Raw genomic sequence first — 24,633 nt, forward strand, 5'->3', positions numbered from 1 at the left:
AGTGTCTATGTAATGGAGATGTTAAGGTACAGTGTCTATGTAATGGAGATGTAAAGGTACAGTGTCTATGTAATGGAGATGTGAAGGTATAGTGTCTATGTAATGGACATGTTAAGGTATAGTGTTTATGTAATGGAGATGTGAAAGTATAGTGTCTTTGTAATGGAGATTTGAAGGTATAGTATCTTTGTAATGGAGATGTGAAGGTAAAGTATCTATGTAATGGAGATGTGAAGGTATAGTGTCTATGTAATGGACATGTTAAGGTATAGTGTTTATGTAATGGAGATGTGAAAGTATAGTGTCTATGTAATGGAGATGTTAAGGTATAGTGTCTATGTAATGAAAATGTTAAGGTATAGTGTCTATGTAATGGAGATGTGAAGGTATAGTGGAGATGTTAAGCTATAGTGTCTATGTAATGGAGATGTTAGGGTATAGTGTCTATGTAATGGACATGTTAAGGTATAGTGTTTATGTAATGGAGATGTTAAGGTATAGTGTCTATGTAATGGAGATGTAAAGGTACAGTGTCTATGTAATGGAGATGTGAAGGTATGGTAACTATGTAATGGAGATGTAAAGGTACAGTGTCTATATAATGGAGATGTGAAGGTATAGTGTTTATGTAATGGAGATGTTAAGGTATAGTGTCTTTGTAATGGAGATGTGAAGGTATAGTGTCTATGTAATGGAGATGTTAAGGTATAGTGTCTATGTAATGGAGATGTGAAGGTATAGTGTCTATGTAATGGAGATGTGAAGGTATAGTGTCTATGTAATGGAGATGTGAAGGTATAGTGTCTATGTAATGGAGATGTGAAGGTATAGTGTCTATGTAATGGAGATGTGAAGGTATAGTGTCTATGTAATGGAGATGTGAAGGTATAGTGTCTATGTAATGGAGATGTGAAGGTATAGTGTCTATGTAATGGAGATGTGAAGGTATAGTGTCTATGTAATGGAGATGTGAAGGTATAGTGTCTATGTAATGGAGATGTGAAGGTATAGTGTCTATGTAATGGAGATGTGAAGGTATAGTGTCTATGTAATGGAGATGTGAAGGTATAGTGTCTATGTAATGGAGATGTGAAGGTATAGTGTCTATGTAATGGAGATGTGAAGGTATAGTGTCTATGTAATGGAGATGTTAAGGTATAGTGTCTATGTAATGGAGATGTGAAGGTATAGTGTCTATGTAATGGAGATGTTAAGGTATAGTGTCTATGTAATGGAGATGTGAAGGTATAGTGTCTATGTAATGGAGATGTTAAGGTATAGTGTCTATGTAATGGAGATGTGAAGGTATAGTGTCTATGTAATGGAGATGTTAAGGTATAGTGTCTATGTAATGGAGATGTGAAGGTATAGTGTCTATGTAATGGAGATGTTAAGGTATAGTGTCTATGTAATGGAGATGTGAAGGTATAGTGTCTATGTAATGGAGATGTTAAGGTATAGTGTCTATGTAATGGAGATGTGAAGGTATAGTGTCTATGTAATGGAGATGTTAAGGTATAGTGTCTATGTAATGGAGATGTGAAGGTACAGTGTCTATGTAATGGAGATGTGAAGGTATAGTGTCTATGTAATGGAGATGTAAAGGTATATTGTCTACGTAATGGAGATGTGAAGGTACAGTGTCTATGTAATGGAGATGTGAAGGTATAGTGTCTATGTAATAGAGATGTTAATGTAAAATATCTATGTAATGGAGGTGTGAAAGTATAGTGTCTATGTAATGGAGATGTGAAGGTATAGTGTCTATGTAATGGAGATGTTAAGGTATAGTGTCTTTGAAATGGAGATGCAAAGGAACAGTGTCTTTGTAATGGAGATGTGAAGGTATAGTGTCTATGTAATGGAGATGTTAAGGTATAGTGTCTATGTAATGGAGATGTTAAGGTATAGCGTTTTTGTAATGGAGATGTGAAGGTATTGTATCTATGTAATACAGATGTTAAAGTATAGTATCTATGTAATGGAGATGTTAAGGTATAGTATTTATGTAATGGAGATGTGAAGTTATAGTGTCTATGTAATGGAGAAGTTGATGTACAGTGTATATGTAATGGGGATGTAAAGGTATTAGTTAGCCCTTAGCTTACAGTTTGAGTTAATATAAGAGCGGAGGTTTATGTTAGCCTTTGGCTTACAGTTCGAGTTTATATGGGAGCGGGGTATAGGGAAGCCTTTTGCCTACAGTTCGAGTTGGTTTGGGAGTTGGTGCGGGTATAAGTTAGCCTTTGGCTTACAGTTCGAGTTGATATGGGAGCGGGGTGGGGTATAGGTTAGCCTTTGGCTTACAGTTATAATATATATGGGAGTGGGTGTATAGGTAAGCCTTTGCCTTAAAATTCGAATTTATATGGGAGCGGTGTGGGGTATAAGTTAGCCTTTAGCTTACAGTTCGAGTTTATATGGGAGTGGGGTTGGATATAGGTTAGCCTTTGGTTTACAGTTCGACTTGATATAGAACCGGGATGGGGTATAGATTAGCCTTTAGCTTACAGTTCTTATTTATATGGGAGCGGGTTTTGGTATAGGTTAGCCTTTAGCTGACAGTTCGAGTTTATATGGGAACGGGGTGAGGTTTATGCTAGCTTTTGGTTTACAGTTCGAGTGTATATGGGATCGGGTTCGGGTATAGGTTAGCTTTTAGCTTACAGTTCTAGTTTATATGGTGGCTGGGTGGGGTATAGGTTAGCCTTTGACTTACAGTTCGAGTGTATATGGGAGCGGGGTGGGTTATAAGTTAGCCTCTGGCTTACAGTTAGAGTTTAAATGGTAGCGGGTTGGGGTATAGGTTATCCTTTAGCTTACATTTCGAGTTTAGATTGGGTCAGGGTTGGGTATAGGTAAGCCTTTGTCTTACTGTTAGAGTTTAAGAGGGAGCTGGGTGGGGTATTAGTAAACATTGGCTTACAGGTTGAATTTATATGGGAGCGGGTTTGGGTATAGGTTAGCCTTTGTCCTACAGTTCTAGTTTTTATGGGAGTGGGGTGGGACATACGTGAGCCTTTGTCTTACTGTTAGAGTTTAGATGGGAGCGGGGTGGGGTATAGGTTAGCATTTGTCCTACCGTTAGAGTTTACATGGGAGCGGGGTGGGGTATAGGTTAGCACTTGGCTTACAGTTAGAGTTTAAATAGGAGGGGTTGGGGTATAGGTTAGCCTTTGTCTTAATGTTAAAGTTGATATTTGAGCGGGTTGGGAAATAAGTTAGCCTTTGACCTATAGTTCGAGTTGATATGGGAGCGGGGTGGGGTATAGGTTAGCCTTTAGCTTACAGTTCTTATTTATATGGAAGCGGGTTGAGGAATGGGTTAGCTTTTAGCTTACAGTTCTAGTTTATATGGGAGCGGGGTGGGGTATATGTTAGCCTTTGGTTGACAGTTCGAGTGTATATGGGAGCGGGTTGGGGTATAAGTTAGCTTTTAGCTCACATTTCTAGTTTATTTGGAGGCGTTTCTAGTTTATTTGGAGGCGGGGTGGGGTATATGTTAGCCTTTGACTTACAGTTCGAGTGTATATGGGAGCGGGGTGGGGTATATGTTTGCCTTTAGCATACAGTTCTAGTTCATATAAGACAGGGGAGATTAGTTAGCCCTTAGCTTACAGTTCGAGTTAATATAAGAGCGGGGTATATATTAGCCTTTGGCTTACAGTTCGAGTTGATATGGGAGCGGGGTGGGGTATAGGTTAGCCTTTAGCTTACAGTTCTTATTTATATGGAAGCGGGTTGAGGAATGGGTTAGCTTTTAGCTTAAAGTTCTAGTTTATATTGGAGCGGGGTGGGGTATAGGTAAGCCTTTGACTTACAGTTCGAGTGTATATGGGAGCAGGGTAGGGTATAAGTTAGCCTCTGTCCTACAGTTCGAGTTTATATGGGAGCGGAGGTATAGTTTAGCCTTTGACCTACTGTTCGAGTTTATATGGGTGCAGGGTGGGGTATAGGTTACCCTTTGGGTTACAGTTTGAGTTTATATAGAACCGGGGTGGGGTATAGGCTAGCCTTAAGCTTACAGTTCTAATTTATATTGGAGCGGGTTGGGGTATAGGTTAGCCTTTGTCCTACTGTTAGAGTTTAAATGGGAGCGGGGAGGGTTATAGCTCAGCCTTTGTCTTACCGTTAGAGTTTAAATGGGAGCAGGGAGGGGTTTAGGCTAGCACTTGGCTTACAGTTAGAGTTTAAATGGGAGCGGGTTGGGGTATATGTTATCCTTTAGCTTATAGTTCGAGTTTAGATGGGTCAGGGTGGGGTTTAGGTAAGCCTTTGTCTTACTGTTAGAGTTTAATAGGGAGCTGGGTGGGGTATTAATAAACATTGGCTTACAGGTCGAGTTGATATGGGCGCGGGTTTGGGTATATGTTAGCCTTTGTCCTACAGTTCTAGTTTATATGGGAGTGGGGTGGGATATACGTTAGCCTTTGTCTTACTGTTAGATTTAGATGGGAGCGGTGTGGGGTATAGGTTAATATTTGTCCTACTGTTAGAGTTTAAATGGGACGGGTTGGGGTATAAATTATCCCTTGTCTTACTGTTAGAGTTTATATGGGAGCGGGTTGGGTTATAGGTAGGCCTTTGGCCTGCAATTCGAGTTTAGATGGGAGCGGTGTGGGGTATAGGTTAGCCTTTGTCTTACTGTTAGAGTTTATATGTGAGCGGGTTGGGAAATAGGTTAGCCTTTGGCCTACAGTTCGAGTTGATATGGGAGCTGGGTGGGGTATAGGTTAGCCTTCAGCTTACAGTTCTTATTTATATTGAAGCAGGTTGAGGAATGGGCTATTTTTTAGCTTACAATTCTAGTTTAAATGGGAGCGGGGTGGAGTATATGTTAGCCTTTGGTTTACAGTTCTAGTTTATATGGGAGCGGGGGTATAGTTCAGCCTTTGGCCTACTGTTCGAGTTGATATCGGGGCGGGTCGGGGTATAGATTAGCCTTTGACTTACAGTTCTAGTTCATATGGGAGCGGGGTGGGGTATAAGTTAGCCTCTGGCTTACAGTTCGAGTTTAAATGGGAGCGGGTTGGGGTATAGGTTAACCTTTAGCTTACAGTTCGAGTTTATATGGGAGCGGGGGTATAGTTTAGCCTTTGGCCTACTGTTCGAGTTTATATGGGAGCGGGATGGGGTATAGGTATGCCTTTGTCTTACTATTAGAATTTAAGAGGAAGCTGGGTGGGGTATTAGTAAACATTGGCTTACAGGTCGAGTTTATATGGGAGCGGGTTTGGGTATAGGTTAGCCTTTGGCCTTCAGTTCTAGTTTATATGGGAGTGGGGTGGGATATACGTTAGCTTTTGTCTTACTGTTAGAGTTTAGATGGGAGCGGGGTGGGGTATAGGTTAGCATTTGTCCTACTGTTAGAGTTTAAATGGGAGCGGGGTGGGGTATAGGTTAGCACTTGCCTTACTGTTAGAGTTTATTTTTGAGCGGTTTGGGATACAGGTTAGCATTTGGCCTACAGTTCGAGTTGATATGGGAGCGGGGTGGGGTATAGGTTAGCCTTTAGCTTACAGTTCTTATTTATATGGAAGCGGGTTGAGGAATGGGTTATCTTTCAGCTTACAGTTCTAGTTTATATGGGAGCGGGGTGGGGTATAGGTTAGCCTTTAGCTTACGGTTCGAGTGTATATGGGAGCGGGTTGGGGTATAGGTTAACATTTAGCTTACAGTTCGAGTTTATATGGGGTTAGCCTTTGGCTTACAGTTCGAGTGTATATGGTAGCGGGTTAGGGTATTGGTTAGCATTTAGCTTACATTTCTAGTTTATTTGGAGGCGGGGGGGGGTATAGGTTAGCCTTTGGCCTACAGGTCTAGTTTATATGGGGGCGGGTGTATAGTTTAGCCTTTGTCTTACTGTTAGAGTTTAAGAGGGAGCTGGGCTTATAGTTCGAGTTTAGATGGGTCCGGGTGGGGTTTAGGTAAGCCTTTGTCTTACTGTTCGGGTATATATGGGAGCGGGGTCTGGTTTAGGTTAGCCTTTGATATGGGCGCGGGTTTGGGTATATGTTAGCCTTTGTCCTACAGTTCTAGTTTATATGGGTATATGGGAGCAGGGTGGGGGATAGGTTATCTTTAGCTTATAGTTCGAGTTTAGATGGGTCCGGGTGGGGTTTAGGTAAGCCTTTGTCTTACTGTTCTAGTATATATGGGAGCGAGGTCTGGTTTAGGTTAGCCTTTGATATGGGCGCGGGTTTGGGTATATGTTAGCCTTTGGTTTACAGTTCGAGTGGATTTGGTAGCGGGTTAGGGTATTGGTTAGCATTTAGCTTACATTTCTAGTTTATTTGGAGGCGGGGTGGGGGATAGGTTATCTTTAGCTTATAGTTCGAGTTTAGATGGGTCAGGGTGGGGTTTAGGTAAGCCTTTGTCTTACTGTTCTAGTATATATGGGAGCGAGATAGGTTAGCCTTTAGCTTAGGGAGAGGGGTATAGTTTAGCCTTTGTCTTACTGTTCGAGTATATATGGGAGCGGGGTCTGGTTTAGGTTAGCCTTTGGCTTACAGTTCGAGTTTATATGGGAGCGGGGTTATAGTTTAGCCTTTGGCCTTACTGTTCGAGTTTATAATGGAGCGGGTTGGGGTATAGGTAAGCCTTTGTCCTACTGTTAGAATTTTTAATGGGAGCGGGGAGGGGTTAAGGCTAGCACTTGGCTTACAGTTAGAGTTTAAATGGAAGCGGGTTGGGGTATAGGTTATCCTTTAGCTTACATTTCGAGTTTAGATGGGGTCAGGGTGGGGTATAGGTAAGCCTTTGTCTTACTGTTAGAGTTTAAGAGGGAGCTGGGTGGGGTATTAGTAAACATTGGCTTACAGGTTGAGTTTATATGGGAGCGGGTTTGGGTATAGGTTAGCCTTTGTCCTACAGTTCTAGTTTATATGGGAGTGGGGTGGGATATACGTTAGCCTTTGTCTTACTGTTAGAGTTTAGATGGGAGCGGGGTGGGGTATAGGTTAGCATTTGTCCTACCGTTAGAGTTCACATGGGAGCGGGGTGGGGTATAGGTTAGCACTTGGCTTACAGTTAGAGTTTAAATGGGAGGGGTTGGGGTATAGGTTAGCTTTTGTCTTAATGTTAAAGTTGATATTTGAGCGGGTTGGGAAATAAGTTAGCCTTTGGCCTATAGTTCGAGTTGATATGGGAGCGGGGTGGGGGATATGTTTGCCTTTAGCATACAGTTCTAGTTCATATAAGACTGGGGAGATTAGTTAGCCCTTAGCTTACAGTTCTAGTTAATATAAGAGCGGAGGTTTATGTTAGCCTTTGGCTTACAGTTCGTGTTTATATGGGAGCGGGGTATAGGGAAGCCTTTTGCCTACAGTTCGAGTTGGTTTGGGAGTTGGTGCGGGTATAAGTTAGCCTTTAGCTTACGGTTCGAGTGTATATGGGAGCGGGGTGGGGGATATGTTTGCCTTTAGCATACAGTTCTAGTTCATATAAGACAGGGGAGATTAGTTAGCCCTTAGCTTACAGTTCTAGTTAATATAAGAGCGGGGTATATGTTAGCCTTTGGCTTACAGTTCGAGTTGAAATGGGAGCGGGGTGGGGTATAGGTTAGCCTTTAGCTTACGGTTCGAGTGTATATGGGAGCGGGTTGGGGTATAGGTCAACCTTTAGCTTACAGTTCGAGTTTATATGGGAGAGGGGTATAGTTTAGCCTTTGGCCTACTGTTCGAGTTTATATGGGAGCGGGTTGGGGTATAGGTTAGCTTTTAGCTTACAGTTCTAGTTTATATTGGGGCGGGAGTATAGTTTAGCCTTTGTCTTACTGTTCGAGTATATATGGGAGCGAGGTCTGGTTTAGGTTAGCATTTGGCTTACAGTTCAAGTTGATATGGGAGCGGGGTGGGGTATAGGTTAGCCTTTAGCTTACAGTTCCTATTTATATGGAAGCGGGTTGAGGAATGGGTTATCTTTTAGCTTACAGTTCTAGTTTATATGGGAGCGGGGTGGGGTATATGTTAGCCTTTGGTCTACAGTTCGAGTGTATATGGTGGCGGGTTAGGGTATTTGTTAGCATTTAGCTTACATTTCTAGTTTATTTGGAGGCGGGGTGGGGTATAGGTTAGCCTTTGACTTACAGTTCGAGTGTATATGGGAGCGGGTTGGGGTATAGGTTAACCTTTAGCTTACAGTTCGAGTTTATATGGGAGAGGGGTATAGTTTAGCCTTTGGCCTACTGTTCGAGTTTATATGGGAGCGGGTTGGGGTATAGGTTAGCTTTTAGCTTACAGTTCTAGTTTATATGGGGGCGGGGGTATAGTTTAGCCTTTGTCTTACAGTTCGACTATATATGGGAGCGAGGTCTGGTTTAGGTTAGCCTTTGGCTTACAGTTCGAGTTGATATGGGGGCGGAGTGGGGTATAGGTTAGCCTTTAGCTTACAGTTCCTATTTATATGGAAGCGGGTTGAGGAATGGGTTATCTTTTAGCTTACAGTTCTAGTGTATATGGGAGCGGGGTGGGGTATATGTTAGCCTTTGGTTTACAGTTCGAGTGTATATGGTAGCGGGTAAGGGTATTGGTTAGCATTTAGCTTACATTTCTAGTTTATTTGGAGGCGGGGTGGGGTATAGGTGAGCCTTTGACTTACAGTTCGAGTGTATATGGGAGCAGGGTAGGGTATAAGTTAGTCTCTGTCCTACAGTTCGAGTTTATATGGGAGCGGAGGTATAGTTTAGCCTTTGACCTACTGTTCGAGTTTATATGGGTGCGGGGTGGGGGATAGGTTAGCCTATGGGTTACAGTTCGAGTTTATATAGAACCGGGCTGGGGTATAGGCTAGCCTTTAGCTTACAGTTCTAATTTATATTGGAGCGGGTTGGGGTATAGGTTAGCCTTTGTCCTACTGTTAGAGTTTAAATGGGAGCGGGGAGGGGTATAGCTCAGCCTTTGTCTTACCGTTAGAGTTTAAATGGGAGCAGGGAGGGGCTTAGGCTAGCACTTGGCTTACAGTTAGAGATTAAATGGGAGCGGGGTGGGGTTTAGGTAAACCTTTGTCTTACTGTTAGAGTTTAATAGGGAGCTGGGTGGGGTATTAGTAAACATTGGCTTACAGGTCGAGTTTATATGGGAGCGGGTTTGGGTATATGTTAGCCTTTGTCCTACAGTTCTAGTTTATATGGGAGTGGGGTGGGATATACGTTAGACTTTGTCTTACTGTTAGATTTAGATGGGAGCGGTGTGGGGTATAGGTTAATATTTGTCCTACTGTTAGAGTTTAAATGGGAGCGGGGTGGGTTATACGTTAGAATTTGGCTTACATTTAGAGTTTAAATGGGAGCGGGTTGGGGTATAACTTATCCTTTGTCTTACTGTTAGAGTTTATATGGGAGCGGGTTGGGGTATAGGTAGGCCTTTGGCCTACAATTCGAGTTTAGATGGGAGCAGGGTGGGGTATAGGTTAGCCTTTGTCTTACTGTTAGAGTTTATATGTGAGCGGGTTGGGAAATAGGTTAGCTTTTGGCCTTCAGTTCTAGTTTATATGGGAGTGGGGTGGGATATACGTTAGCCTTTGTCTTACTGTTAGAGTTTAGATGGGAGCGGGGTGGGGTATAGTTTAGCATTTGTCCTACTGTTAGAGTTTAAATGGGAGCGGGGTGGGTTATAGGTTAGCGTTTGTCTAACTGTTAGAGTTTAAATGGGAGCGGGGTGGGTTATAGGTTAGCGTTTGTCTAACTGTTAGAGTTTAAATGGGAGCGGGGTGGGTTATAGGTTAGCGTTTGTCTAACTGTTAGAGTTTAAATGGGAGCGGGGTGGGGTATAGGTTAGCACTTGTCTTACTGTTAGAGTTTATGTTTGAGCGGGTTGGGATACATGTTAGCATTTGGCCTACAGTTCTTATTTATATGGGAGCGGGGTGGGGTATAGGTTAGCCTTTAGCTTACAGTTCTTATTTATATGGAAGCGGGTTGAGGAATGGGTTAGCTTTTAGCTTACAGTTCTAGTTTATATGGGGGCGGGGGTATAGTTTAGCCTTGGTTAGCCTTTGTCTGACCGTTAGAGTTTAAATGGGAGCAGGTAGGGGTTTAGGCTAGCACTTGGCTTACAGTTAGAATTTAAATGGGAGCGGGTTGGGGTATATGTTATCCTTTAGCTTATAGTTCGAGTTTAGATGGGGTCAGGGTGGGGTTTATGTAAGCCTTTGTCTTACTGTTAGAGTTTAATAGGGAGCTGGGTGGGGTATAAGTAATCATTGGCTTACAGGTCGAGTTTATATGGGAGCGGGTTTGGGTATATGTTAGCCTTTGGCCTTCAGTTATAGTTTATATGGGAGTGGGGTGGGATATACGTTAGACTTTGTCTTACTGTTAGATTTAGAGGGGAGCGGGGAGGGGTATAGCTCAGCCTTTGTCTTACCGTTAGAGTTTAAATGGGAGCAGGGAGGGGTTTAGGCTAGCACTTGGCATACAGTTAGAGTTTAAATGGGAGCGGGTTGGGGTATATGTTATCCTTTAGCTTATAGTTCGAGTTTAGATAGGGTCAGGGTGGGGTTTAGGTAAGCCTTTGTCTTACTGTTGGAGTTTAATAGGGAGCTGGGTGGGGTATAAGTAAACATTGGCTTACAGGTCGAGTTTATATGGGAGCGGGTTTGGGTATATGTTAGCCTTTGGCCTTCAGTTATAGTTTATATGGGAGTGGGGTGGGATATACGTTAGCCTTTGTCTTACTGTTAGAGTTTAGATGGGAGCAGGGTGGGGTATAGGTTAGCATTTGTCCTACTGTTAGAGTTTAAATGGGAGCGGGTTTGGGTATAGGTTAGCCTTTGGCCTTAAGTTCTAGTTTATATGGGAATGGGGTGGGATATACGTTAGCCTTTGTCTTACTGTTAGAGTTTAGATGGGAGCGGGGTGGGGTATAAGTTAGCACTTGTCTTACTGTTAGAGTTTATATTTGAGCGGGTAGGGATACAGGTTAGCATTTGTCTTACTGTTAGAGTTTAGATGGGAGTGGGGTGGGTTATACGTTAGCTTTTAGCTTACAGTTCTAGTTTATATGGGGGCGGGGGTATAGTTTAGCCTTTGTCTTACTGTTAGAGTTTAAATGGGAGCGGGTTGGGGTATAGGTTATCCTTTTGCTTACTGTTAGAGTTTATATGTGAGCGGGTTGGGAAATAGGTTAGCCTTTGGCCTACAGTTCTAGTTTATATGGGAGTGGGGAGGGATATACGTTAGCCTTTGTCTTACTGTTAGAGTTTAGATGGAGCGGGGTGGGGTATAGGTTAGCATTTGTCCTACTGTTAGTGTTTAAATGGGAGCGGGGTGGGTCATTGGTTAGCACTTGTCTTACTGATAGAGTTTATATTTGAGCGGGTTGGGATATAGGTTAGCATTTGTCCTACAGTTCGAGTTGATATGGGAGCGGGGTGGGGTATAGGTTAGCCTTTAGCTTACAGTTCTTATTTATATGGAAGCGGGTTGAGGAATGGGTTATCTTTTAGCTTACAGTTCTAGTTTATATGGGAGCGGGGTGGGGTATATGTTAGCCTTTGGTTTACAGTTCGAGTGTATTTGGTAGCGGGTTAGGGTATTGGCTAGCTTTTAGCTTACATTTCTAGTTTATTTGGAGGCGGGGTGGGGTATAGGTTAGCCTTTGACTTACAGTTCGAGTGTATATGGGAGCGGGTCGGGGTATAGGTTAACCTTTAGCTTACAGTTCGAGTTTATATGGGGGCGGGGGTATAGTTTAGCCTTTGTCTTACCGTTAGGGTGTAGATGGGAGCAGGGTGGGGTATAGGTTAGCCTTTGGCTTACAGTTAGAGTTTAAATGGGAGCGGGTTGGGGTATAGGTTATCCTTTGGCTTACTGTTAGAGTTTATATGTGAGCGGGTTGGGAAATAGGTTAGCCTTTGGCCTACAGTTCGAGTTTATATTGGAGCGGGGTTAGGTATAGGCTAGCCTTTAGCTTACAGTTCGAGTTTATGTGGGAACGGCGTGGGGTATAGGTTAGCCTTTTGCTTACACTTTTGGTTTATATGGTACCCTATCAACACAAGTAGGGCTCGTAACATCATACACAGAACAGACAAGCATGATTGAAGATCAATAGTGGCATATTCCTGCTACTTGTTAATTTTAGTCGACCTAATAACAAAGTATATCGTTTACTCGACTTGCAATGATAGTCGACTTATCGCGATAATTATCAGGTAATTATCGTGGTAAGTACATGTACCAAGCTATTATGATGACATACAGTTGGCACAACGTTACATCATGTGCCCACGATGAAAACTGTGGGTTTATAACGTCTGCACAGCTGTTCGATAGGTATGGTAGTTAATATATACTCAGGAATGGCCTGTGAATAAATACCATTTATTACAACATACAGGCTATTTCCGTGCAATATTGCCGTTCAATAAAAACGATATAGCACACGTTCAATAAACATGCAAATGAGTCAGGTCACCGTAGGAACCAGGTCATATTCCTAAGCACTACAACTTCTACGTTTGTAAACGTAACTGGTCAACTTCATCAGTGTTCCAGTTTCATGGCGGATTCCATAGTCTATTTTCTGGCTCAGTGATAGGCGGAAACATCGAGGTTCACATTCACCAACAACACTCTCCAAAGAAATGCGCTTGTGTTATAGAGAGTGACAATCACTCCAGTCCCTGTAAACTTTTAAAAAGTGCAGACTTCGATGAGTATTGTGATGACCTTTACCTTGACAGTGCACGCGCCGTTGTGCCGAATATGTGACGTCACTGCTATTTTCTTAAACGCCAATTCGTTGAATGGTTTTCGTATAAAGCATTATTGTTAATGTTGTTATGATAATTATTAAAAGATTGGTTGATGAAGAAAATCTTAATGATTGTTTGTTCATTGAAAAGGTTCTCGGAGAGAAGTTTCTGAAACTATGTTTTGTGGCGCAGCGAGCTCCAAACAAAATGCATGTTATGCGTCTTTTCGTCAGCCATCGGTACGGTTTATATAGAGGAGACTGTCAAGAAAAAGAGTGTTTCTCGAATTATATAATAAATAGAATATATCACTCGTGTTCATGTAATATTGAATTTATTAAACTGGTTTATTAGGGCCCCGTATCGGAGATACGGGTGCCCTATAGTAATCACTCTGTCTGTCGGTTCGTCCACAAATTTTGTGTATTAATAACTTTGGTATCAATTGACCGATTTACATAAAACTTGGTCAAGAGGTTCAGTGCACAAAAATACACACTCAGGTCAAGGTCATAAAGTTCAAAGGTCCAGGTCAATGTTTGCATCTTTTCACTGATGAGCATTTTGTTATGACGTGATGGAGCAAAAATGATCAGAATTAAACAAAGAGTCACCTGGCCGAAGGTCAAGGTCATCGAGTCAGAGGTCTACGTCAAGAGTCGAGGTCAAATTGTGTAGCTTTTCACTAATGAGCAGTTTATGACATTATGAAGCAAAGTTGGTCGAAATTAAACAAAGAGGCACACTGAGGTAAAAAGTCGAGGACAAAGGTCAAGGTCATTAGGTTCAAAGGTCAAGGTCTGTTTTTGCATTTTTTCACTGATGAACATTTTGTTATGACACTATGAAGCAATGTTGGTCAGAATTAAATAAGGAATCAACTGAACAAAGGTCAAGTCAAGGTCATTGGATCAAAGGTCAAGGATAAATTTTGTATCTTTCTACTGGTGAATATTTCGTTATGATGCTTTGAAGCAATGTTGCTCAGAATAAAACAAGGAGTCAATTGACTAAAGGTCAAGGTCACTGGGTCAAAGGTCAAGGTCAAATTTTGTATATTTTCCCTGATGAACATTTTGTTATGACACTATGAAGCAATGCTGGTCAGAATTAAACAAGGAGTCAACTGACCAAAGGTCAAGGTCACTGGGTCAATGTCAAGGTCAAATATTATATCTTTTTACTGCTGAACATTATTTTTATGTTATTATGAAGCAAAGTTGTTCAGAACTTAACACCGAGTCAAATGACCTAAGGTCAAGGTTACGGGGTCCAAAGGCTCAAGGTCAAGTTTTGTATTTTTCACTGATGAACATTTTGTTATGATATTATGAAGCAAAGTTAGTCGGAATCAAAGAATAAGTCAACTTACCAAAGATCAGGGTCACTGGGTTAAAGGTCAAGGTCATTTTGGTCCAAAGGTCAAAGACAAAGTGGATCTCTGACTTTGACCCTGGCTCTTGACGGAGGAGGTTTTTAAAGTGAAATAAAACAAAGTTAACAAATGAGTTTTGCACCGGTATTTACATTTCTGTTAGCCTAGAAAATATGCAGGTGGAAGGAAACAAGACTCACATCATAGTACATGTTAAATGTATATTTTGCTTCCTTGCGATTCTTTTTGAAGTCCAAATACCAGACGTCAAGCTCAGCTATATGGGCAGATTGCTTCTTGATGATTTTGGCGGATATATTGCCACAAGACGGGGCCCTTACTGACCTGTCAGTGTTCTAGTTAATTTCATATGAAATCATAAACTCGTTCAATGAATTCAATATTACATGAACACTCGTGTCAGATCCTCTATCTATTTCATATTATCTGATTAAAGCATGTTGACATGCTTCAGCCAGATTCACATGGTTATCTTTATCTAACAGTAATGGACACATCACGTACCATCTCCACAACCTTTACCTCAGAACAAATTCGTGGGCACCAACAGTCCATTGAACTGTGACAAAGATCCTCGCAAAGGGACTATTTCCAGCTGTGTTAAAATAACATAATAGTCAGCCCCCTCATAACTTTTGTTTAGAAGTGCTACGAGATGTATGCTGCTGTTTTAACTTTTTTCAGCACCTTATACATCTGGAGTTATTAATTTGAATCCCTCTACTAATAATTTAGATGATTAATTAACCTAATTACAGCATGGGGTCGAAAATGGAATATTAGCCTGAAAGCATTTTTCTGAAAAATATGTTTGCATCATAATACTTGGGAAAGAACTTTTTCTTTAATGTAGTGCTTTACTAATGTATTTATCATATTTCAAATATGTATGCAAAAATCCAGTCCAAAAAAAGGGATGAAAAGTATTCATTTCGCACAACAAACTACCCTGTGTACCCAAAAAGATGAGGGCCTAAGACACCTCCCTGGCGTCAACTAAATCGTAATGCACTTGCTTACCAAAACAAAATGTTTGGCTCAGAGGGTGAAAACAACCAGCTCTCTCCAAGAGAGCAAAGTCAGAATTCGTAAAGATTATGAAATATGGGTGTATCAGTCCTCTCAAGACATCATCCGTTGTCAGTTTTGTTTCAGACATAAAAGCCAGACTAAATATAATGTTTCGATTCAGAACAGCACAACATCAAATGATTATAATCCAATAAAAGATTACTACTGCCAATAGCCAGTTGTTCAAAGAACTATGGGATTGTGTGCTCAAGTTTACTTTATTATTTTGGGTATCATAGCAATCTTTAAAATCCAAAACAGCTGCAACTGTTTTCTTGTTAATCTAGAATCACAAGTTTGAAACAAACTCAAAGCCTCGCGTCATTTTTTCTTCCTTTATTTTCCAAGTCTGCCATTCGAACACATTTCATACTCTTGCAACTTGCAAATAATTATCTGTAAATGTCATCAGCTGTTAGTACAGCGTCTAACTTTGATATATATATTAAAACAAAGTATCAAGCAAGCATACAATCTCTGTGTCATCGATATTGCAAGGACATTGTCTGGGCACCTGACAACTGATTAGGCAGTAGAATAAATGTTTTGATGGTCATCTTGAATTAAAACCAACGAATCTTTTCCAAACATGATCTCTGTTGATAAAATATTCATTCCATCGAAACTGGAACAAATTCGTTTTCTTCTTTTCTGTCAGCTTTAAGTCAAAACGATTAGACTATACACATAGTCATGACTTCTAGACCATATGGTCATTTGATCCCTCCTTTGAATATGTTCCACCACATGTTTTGGATTGATATATGTGTCACTGGTACTTCATGACCTAGTCCTTCTATAATCAAAATAAAAATTCTAACACTGATTCGACCATAACTCGTTCTAAATAATATATATATATATGTTAATCAAAGTTCTCCACCTGAGTGCTATCCAGTGATGTATCTTTGGTGTACTTCACTAATTATAAAGGCTTATGTGTTTCCTGTGTTGCAACATTTCTGAGGTTGTTTTTAAGGTCCGTTATTTTAATCTTTTACAATTCCCGACGTTAAAGTATTTAACTATTCATTCCCTGTTGTAATATTTCTAACTTTTGTTAGCTGAAGGATGTTATTAATATAATGTTGTAATATCTCTGACGTGTTTTTGTTCCGATCTGTTGTTAGCTGAAGGATGTTATTATAATGTTGTAATATCTCTGACGTGCTTTTGTTTCAAACTGTTGTTAGCTGAAGGATGGTTTTATAATGTTGTAATATCTCTAACGTGTTTTTGTTCCAATCTGTTGTTAGCTGAAGGATGTTATTATAATGTTGTAATATCTCTGACGTGCTTTTGTTCCAATCTGTTGTCGGACTTGTTATATCCCTGCAGCTGATGTTTAAGGTCTATCTGTTCTATAATGAAATTTCTGTCACTGTCTTAACATGCAGAAACCCTTAATTCGTTTATGTAATATTCATGAATTTAACCTTTTTAATAGTGTAAAAACTTACTTTACAAATGACACATTGATATATCAACTGTTTTATATCACAGCTGGCTGCAGAAACATCCCCATTGAAGTGCCTGTATAGATCTACCCGGGTAGCCTATTACAGGGTGAAAGAGGAGGTCTTCCACGAGAACCCCCCAATATCCATGTTCCATGGGCTAATATCAGAAACAGAAATGCGGGAATTACTTTGCCGAGCGGATAAACAGGTAAAGTGTTCAGTCAATCCTTGGACTGTCAAAGTGTCACTGTCATTAATAATTATATGACTAATATTGTGTAAATAGTATCGATTATTTCTGTAACACGCATGGCTACACTGTCGAATAATTATTCTGAGGACTCTAAGATTCACGTTGTCTCACTGCAACAGCCAATTTGGTAAATCTCATCGAATCATTGAGAAGGATTTTTCCTATTAATAAAGTATCCTTGTCTAGCGTTGACTATCCGATTGATATTATGCCATTGTCATCAGGTAATATGTGATTCACCTAGTATAACTGTCCTCCGGTTAATTTCTATTAAGTAAAACACTTTACTTGGTAAATATGTGAAAATCTTCTTTCAATTTATGATGTTTTTAGGAATGAAATATATAATGAACTATGTTTTATTCTGCTTAGGAAGATCTTATTACTGGTGATTATAGCGAATTCGATTGCTGGTACAATGATGAGACAGTTTTCGTTATACAATTTACATGGTGTCACACGTGTTCACTGTAAAATATAACAAGTATCTGAGTGTGAATTACCTACACGAATGTGTTATATATTTATAACAAGTATCTGAGTGTGAATTACCTACACGAATGTGTTATATATTTATAACAAGTATCTGAGTGTGAATTACCTACACGAATGTGTTATATATTTATAACAAGTATCTGAGTGTGAATTACCTACACGAATGTGTTATATATTTATAACAAGTATCTGAGTGTGAATTACCTACACGAATGTGTTATATATTTATAACAAGTATCTGAGTGTGAATTACCTACACGAATGTGTTATATATTTATAACAAGTATCTGAGTGTGAATTACCTACACGAATGTGTTATATATTTATAACAAGTATCTGAGTGTGAATTACCTACACGAATGTGTTATATATTTATAACAAGTATCTGAGTGTGAATTACCTACACGAATGTGTTATATATTTATAACAAGTATCTGAGTGTGAATTACCTACACGAATGTGTTATATATTTATAACAAGTATCTGAGTGTGAATTACCTACACGAATGTGTTATATATTTATAACAAGTATCTGAGTGTGAATTACCTACACGAATGTGTTATATATTTATAACAAGTATCTGAGTGTGAATTACCTACACGAATGTGTTATATATTTATAACAAGTATCTGAGTGTGAATTACCTACACGAATGTGTTATATATTTATAACAAGTATCTGAGTGTGAATTACCTACACGAATGTGTTATATATTTATAACAAGTATCTGAGTGTGAATTACCTACACGAATGTGTTATATATTTATAACAAGTATCTGAGTGTGAATTACCTACACGAATGTGTTATATATTTATAACAAGTATCTGAGTGTGAATTACCTACACGAATGTGTTATATATTTATAACAAGTATCTGAGTGTGAATTACCTACACGAATGTGTTATATATTTATAACAAGTATCTGAGTGTGAATTACCTACACGAATGTGTTATATATTTATAACAAGTATCTGAGTGTGAATTACCTACACGAATGTGTTATATATTTATAACAAGTATCTGAGTGTGAATTACCTACACGAATGTGTTATATATTTATAACAAGTATCTGAGTGTGAATTACCTACACGAATGTGTTATATATTTATAACAAGTATCTGAGTGTGAATTACCTACACGAATGTGTTATATATTTATAACAAGTATCTGAGTGTGAATTACCTACACGAATGTGTTATATATTTATAACAAGTATCTGAGTGTGAATTACCTACACGAATGTGTTATATATTTATAACAAGTATCTGAGTGTGAATTACCTACACGAATGTGTTATATATTTATAACAAGTATCTGAGTGTGAATTACCTACACGAATGTGTTATATATTTATAACAAGTATCTGAGTGTGAATTACCTACACGAATGTGTTATATATTTATAACAAGTATCTGAGTGTGAATTACCTACACGAATGTGTTATATATTTATAACAAGTATCTGAGTGTGAATTACCTACACGAATGTATTATATATTTATAACAAGTATCTGAGTGTGAATTACCTAAACCAATGTATTATATATTTATAACAAGTATCTGAGTGTGAATTACCTAAACCAATGTATTATATATTTATAACAAGTATCTGAGTGTGAATTACCTAAACCAATGTATTATATATTTATAACAAGTATCTGAGTGTGAATTACCTAAACCAATGTATTATATATTTATAACAAGTATCTGAGTGTGAATTACCTAAACCAATGTATTATATATTTATAACAAGTATCTGAGTGTGAATTACCTAAACCAATGTATTATATATTTATAACAAGTATCTGAGTGTGAATTACCTAAACCAATGTATTATATATTTATAACAAGTATCTGAGTGTGAATTACCTAAACCAATGTATTATATATTTATAACAAGTATCTGAGTGTGAATTACCTAAACCAATGTATTATATATTTATAACAAGTATCTGAGTGTGAATTACCTAAACCAATGTATTATATATTTATAACAAGTATCTGAGTGTGAATTACCTAAACCAATGTATTATATATTTATAACAAGTATCTGAGTGTGAATTACCTACACAGATATATCATATATTTATAACAAGTATCTGAGTGTGAATTACCTACACAGATATATCATATATTTATAACAAGTATCTGAGTGTGAATTACCTACACGAATGTGTTATATATTTATAACAAGTATCTGAGTGTGAATTATCTACACAGATATATCATATATTTATAACAAGTATCTGAGTGTGAATTACCTACACAGATATATCATATATTTATAACAAGTATCTGAGTGTGAATTACCTACACGAATGTATTATATATTTATAACAGGTATCTGAGTGTGAATTACCTAAACCAATGATTTATATATTTATAACAAGTATCTGAGCGAGAATTAGCTACACCAATATATTATGTATTTATAACAAATATCTGAGTGTGATTTAGCTAAGCCAATGTATTATACATTACTTACACCAATGCATTATATATCTATAACAAGTATCTGTTTGTGAAAAAACTAAACATAAATATTATATATTAATAACAAGTATCTGAGTGTGAATTACCTAAACCAATGTATTATATATTTATAACAAGTATCTGAGTCTGAATTACCTACACGAATGTGTTATATATTTATAACAGGTACCTGAGTGTGACCTAAACCAATGTATTATATATTTATAACAAGTATCTGAGTGTGAATTACCTACACGAATGTGTTATATATTTATAACAGGTACCTGAGTGTGAATTACCTACACAGATATAATATATAAAGCGAGAATTAGCTACACCAATATACTACATATATGAAACAAGTATCTTAGTACCTTTTCTCTGATTCTGAATATTTGTCAGATGTGATGGAATTGGCAACAGTTTTATTGGTTAAGGCTGAAGGTGAAAACAAACAACGAGGCCCACATAAATTTTACCAGAGCTACTAGATATTTGTTTTATTTTTATTTTTTACCTTACAAGAGAATACCCAAGAGCAAGCCAAACACAAACAGTTGTTTGTATTTATTTACGAATAAAGGGTTTTAATTTTCAATGCAAAAAAAATGAAGCAAATGATATTATGTGTAGAATTCGATCACTGTAAGATATACATGAAACTATGTATAGCAATATTGGCAAGTGAAATATTTCAACAAAGTGTAAGATAATACCCACTGTAAGTTTAACATATATATTGTGTTACAAACTGTGATATCCATTACATATATGTTGTGTTACAAACTGTGATATCCATTACATATATGAATAAAGTTTAATCAAACAGTGTAAACTGTCAATAGAGTGTAAACTGTCAATAGAGTGTACACTGTAAATAGAGTTACACTGTAAATAAAGTGTACACTGTAAATAGAGTGTACACTGTCAATAGAGTGCAAACTGTCAATAGAGTGTAAACTGTAAATAGAGAGTAAACTGTCAATAGAGTGTAAACTGTCAATAGAGTGTACACTGTAAATAGAGTGTACACTGTAAATAAAGTGTACACTGTAAATAGAGTGTACACTGTAATTAGAGTGTACACTGTAATTAGAGTGTACACTGTCAATAGAGTGTAAACTGTAAATAGAGTGTACACCGTAAATAAAGTGTACACTGTAAATAGAGTGTAAACTGTCAATAGAGTGTACACAGTAAATAGAGTGTAAACTTTTAATAGATTTCACATTGTAAATAAAGTGTAAACTGTAAATAAAGTGTACACTGTCAATAGAGTGTACACTGTCAATAGAGTGTACACTGTCAATAGAGTGTAAACTTTCAAAAGAGTGTACACTGTAAATAGAGTGTAAACTGTAAATAAAGTGTAAATTGTAAATGTTACATCTAAACAAACAGTGACTGTGTATCTTATCCCTACAAACAGCTGAGACAGTCACTGACAACGGAGGAAAACAAACGTTGGACAAAGCACCGAGTCAGTCAATCGTAAGTATGTCAAGTTCTCAATATACCCCGCAAACGAAGTGAGAATTATAGATTATCACACTGTATTTTCAGAGTTTGAACGACAAACTTTGAAAACACTGTATGTAAACTATTTATCATGTATGTGTCAATACGGACACCAGCTCCCATTCCACATGGACAAATGCATGTTTATACTACTACCTTATTTATTTCTCGATTTAAGGAACTCATCTTAACACCATGTTTTCCAAATAACTTCTAAGCTCAATGGTCAACGATCGGGGAGGAATATAATGAACCTAAAAACTACGTAGAAAAAAATATATTTTTAGAACAATCTTATCAGCATTGGCTTTTCCGTATGCACATTTACACCTGAAATGGTGTTGTTATTCTCACAATATATTTCCTAAACTTTGTATTGATATGTTTATGACGGACTATTTTCTTACGCGAATCACTTTTTTGTGGACACTATTTCCGGTTTCGGACGTCATCTGGCGTGAGCAGACGTTCTTTTTTTGAGAAAATACGTTTCCAAGTGCTCGGGAATGGGAAAATCCGTTTTCAAGTTCTTCTCAAGTCGTTCTCAACTTCTTCTCATACTGACAACCAATGCTAATGAATTTTTCATGCTACCTATAGGTGGTATAAAGTAGTATATAGATAATAAATAACCCTGTCCGTCCGTCTGTCTATTTGACCATCCGTCCATGTCCTTGTATTCGCATATTCTCTTATATTCTTTATGTTACTTGAAAAAAGTGAAAGAACACCATACATAGATGTGCATGAAGAAAGGACTACTGCCTTTGGGGTTATAGTCCTTGAAACTATACATTTCCGCTCTAACACGTGTCAGAGCAACTCCTACTGGACTGTTTATCTGATTTGGTTGTGACTTGTCACAGTGATACAACATCATAGGTAGATATGCACGAAGCGAGGAATTTGCAATTTAACTTTTTTGTTGTCTGGAGTAATAGCCAATTCTTTAGTAACACACTAAGTATCCTGAGATAAATAGTGCTTCACGAGGCAGACTTCTTCGTAAGTGTGAGATAAATAGTGCTTCACGAGGCAGACTTCTTTGTAAGTGTGATATAAATAGTGCTTCACGAGGCAGACTTCTTTGTAAGTGTGATATAAATAGTGCTTCACGAGGCAGACTTCTTCGTAAGTGTGATATAAATAGTGCTTCACGAGGCAGACTTCTTTGTAAGTGTGATATAAATAGTGCTTCACGAGGCAGACTTCTTTGTAAGTGTGATATAAATAGCATCCGTGAAATGTACGAAACCCTTATGAAACATGAATATTCTCAGGGAAACAAAGAATTGTGTTAACAGATCGCAAAGGCAATGAATGTATAATGTATCAGGTACGTATACACACAGTCAATCGTTGACGTAAATTTTTCTTTAACAAGCAACACCATATATATAGTAACTCCTGCCAGTTTGAATCTGTTAATGCAGTGCTATGTGTTTAAGTACCACCCTATTTCTGCTGTTTTTGTTGGTATAACGGATCTTATCGTAGACATGTTTGTCTGACGAGAAATATATGTTTAAACGGTTACAGAGCTTGGATGAATGATTCAGAAGACCAAATGCTGACTAAAATAAATCAAAGGATAAAGCTAGTGACTGGACTGAACACAGCACCCTCCAAGGAGAATTCACTGGTGAACCAATACGAGGTGGTGTATATTGCTTCACTGATATCCAACACATCTTGGCCAATTACTGAAAAGTGCACATGTGATTGGTCGTCGTTGGAAACGTTACTCGTTTTGTTTTAACATAACAATGTAATAGCGACAATACACATATATGTACATTTTAATACCATAAAACGAACTTGGAAATCAGAAAAAGGAAAGAAGAAACAGGTTGAAAGTGCAGGGAAATTACATGAATATCATATAGCATTTCTTATCATATACAACAATATGATGTATAATATGTCTGCCTGGCACATACTAGCTACACACTTTTGCTACTTTCTCTAGATCTGTTGAAATTGTTCATGTAAATGCTCATTCCTAATAATCTTGCTCTGTTGTACATTCAATCTCCTTCTAGGTATCGTTTCATTGTGCCAGGCAGAAAAGAAATAGACATGTTTTTGTATAGTTCATATTACAAAACTCACTTATGGCATTGTGGTTCAGAAAAGATAGTGATATGGTTGGATAGGTTTAATATAAAGACAAGGAATGAAAGGATAGACTATAGAATAAGTTCACCTGTTCTTCAAGACTATATTTATAATCTATTACTTGTACGAATAAATATTTGAACAATTTCAAAAATAGTTTACGTAACGTTACTCATTACATTTCATTATAGACGTCATCTGCATAGCATGAGAATGTAGCTTTAATTCTGGTTTTTTCTTTCTTAAACATATTTTTTCTTTCAATTATAATGCAATGCCACGAAACAGAAATATGTTTCCCTGCTCTGCAAGACAGTTCGTTTTGATCATGAAGGCGATTTCTGATAGAATGTCGGGTACGCGTTTTGTAAATATATTTTTATTATCTATATCGTATACGTCATTGCAAAACCATGTATAAGTAAAAACGAGTAACATATACTTTTAAATGGTCCTTTTTAATATATTTGACAATGTTTTCTAGCTGAAAATTACATATTAATGTAAGATCATCATTCAGGTGGTTAACTACGGAGTGGGCGGGATGCATATCGACCATATGGACGCTCTGGTAAGTAATTTATAGTCGGATATTTGTTATGTTTCCGTAAAGTTCACATTGCGGGACAAAATGTCAAACATGGTCCTAAATATTCAATAACCCCTCATATTTAAACCAATTTATTTTAGGTTTTTAAGGATGAATGTAACACACACGAGCCTGAAACATTTGGTAATAGATAATGTAAGTCAACAATGAATGACACTGCATCATACATCCTTCTAGGACTCCTCGGTTAGCGGCTTAACTGATGATAATCCAAATGGTTCTAAACTACTGTTGACACAGAAGGGGAGTCGGAAACCAAAGGATAGTCATGATAATGTTCCCCATATCTAGTTAATGTGAACATACCAGCCACAGCCAAACAAATCCATCTAGTCTTAATAAAACAAAGTACCCGTAATCCACCTAGTCTTAATAAAACAAAGTACCCGTAATCCATCTAGTCTTAATAAAATAAAGTACCCGTAATCCATCTAGTCTTAATAAAACAAAGTACCCGTAATCCATCTAGTCTTAATAAAACAAAGTACCCGTAATCCATCTAGTCTTAATAAAACAAAGTACCCGTAATCCATCTAGTCTTAA

At 37.9% G+C, this 24,633-nt stretch overlaps 1 protein-coding gene across 1 annotated transcript in view; it reads left to right on the forward strand.

The window, feature by feature from the left end:
- LOC110460126 (prolyl 4-hydroxylase subunit alpha-3-like) overlaps positions 1-24,381 on the forward strand; it is a 24,560-nt gene extending 179 nt beyond the window's left edge. Inside the window, exons 2-6 of the mRNA XM_021512861.1 lie at positions 16,667-16,831; positions 21,274-21,335; positions 22,902-23,019; positions 24,001-24,051; positions 24,268-24,381. Coding sequence (XP_021368536.1) covers positions 16,769-16,831; positions 21,274-21,335; positions 22,902-23,019; positions 24,001-24,051; positions 24,268-24,381 — 408 coding nt within the window. The 5' untranslated portion in view covers positions 16,667-16,768. The remainder of the gene's footprint in view (positions 1-16,666; positions 16,832-21,273; positions 21,336-22,901; positions 23,020-24,000; positions 24,052-24,267) is intronic.
- Positions 24,382-24,633: the final 252 nt, after the last annotated feature.

The sequence above is a fragment of the Mizuhopecten yessoensis genome, unplaced genomic scaffold (genome assembly GCF_002113885.1).
Source record: "Mizuhopecten yessoensis strain PY_sf001 unplaced genomic scaffold, ASM211388v2 scaffold10325, whole genome shotgun sequence".
Taxonomy (NCBI): Eukaryota; Metazoa; Mollusca; class Bivalvia; order Pectinida; family Pectinidae; genus Mizuhopecten; species Mizuhopecten yessoensis.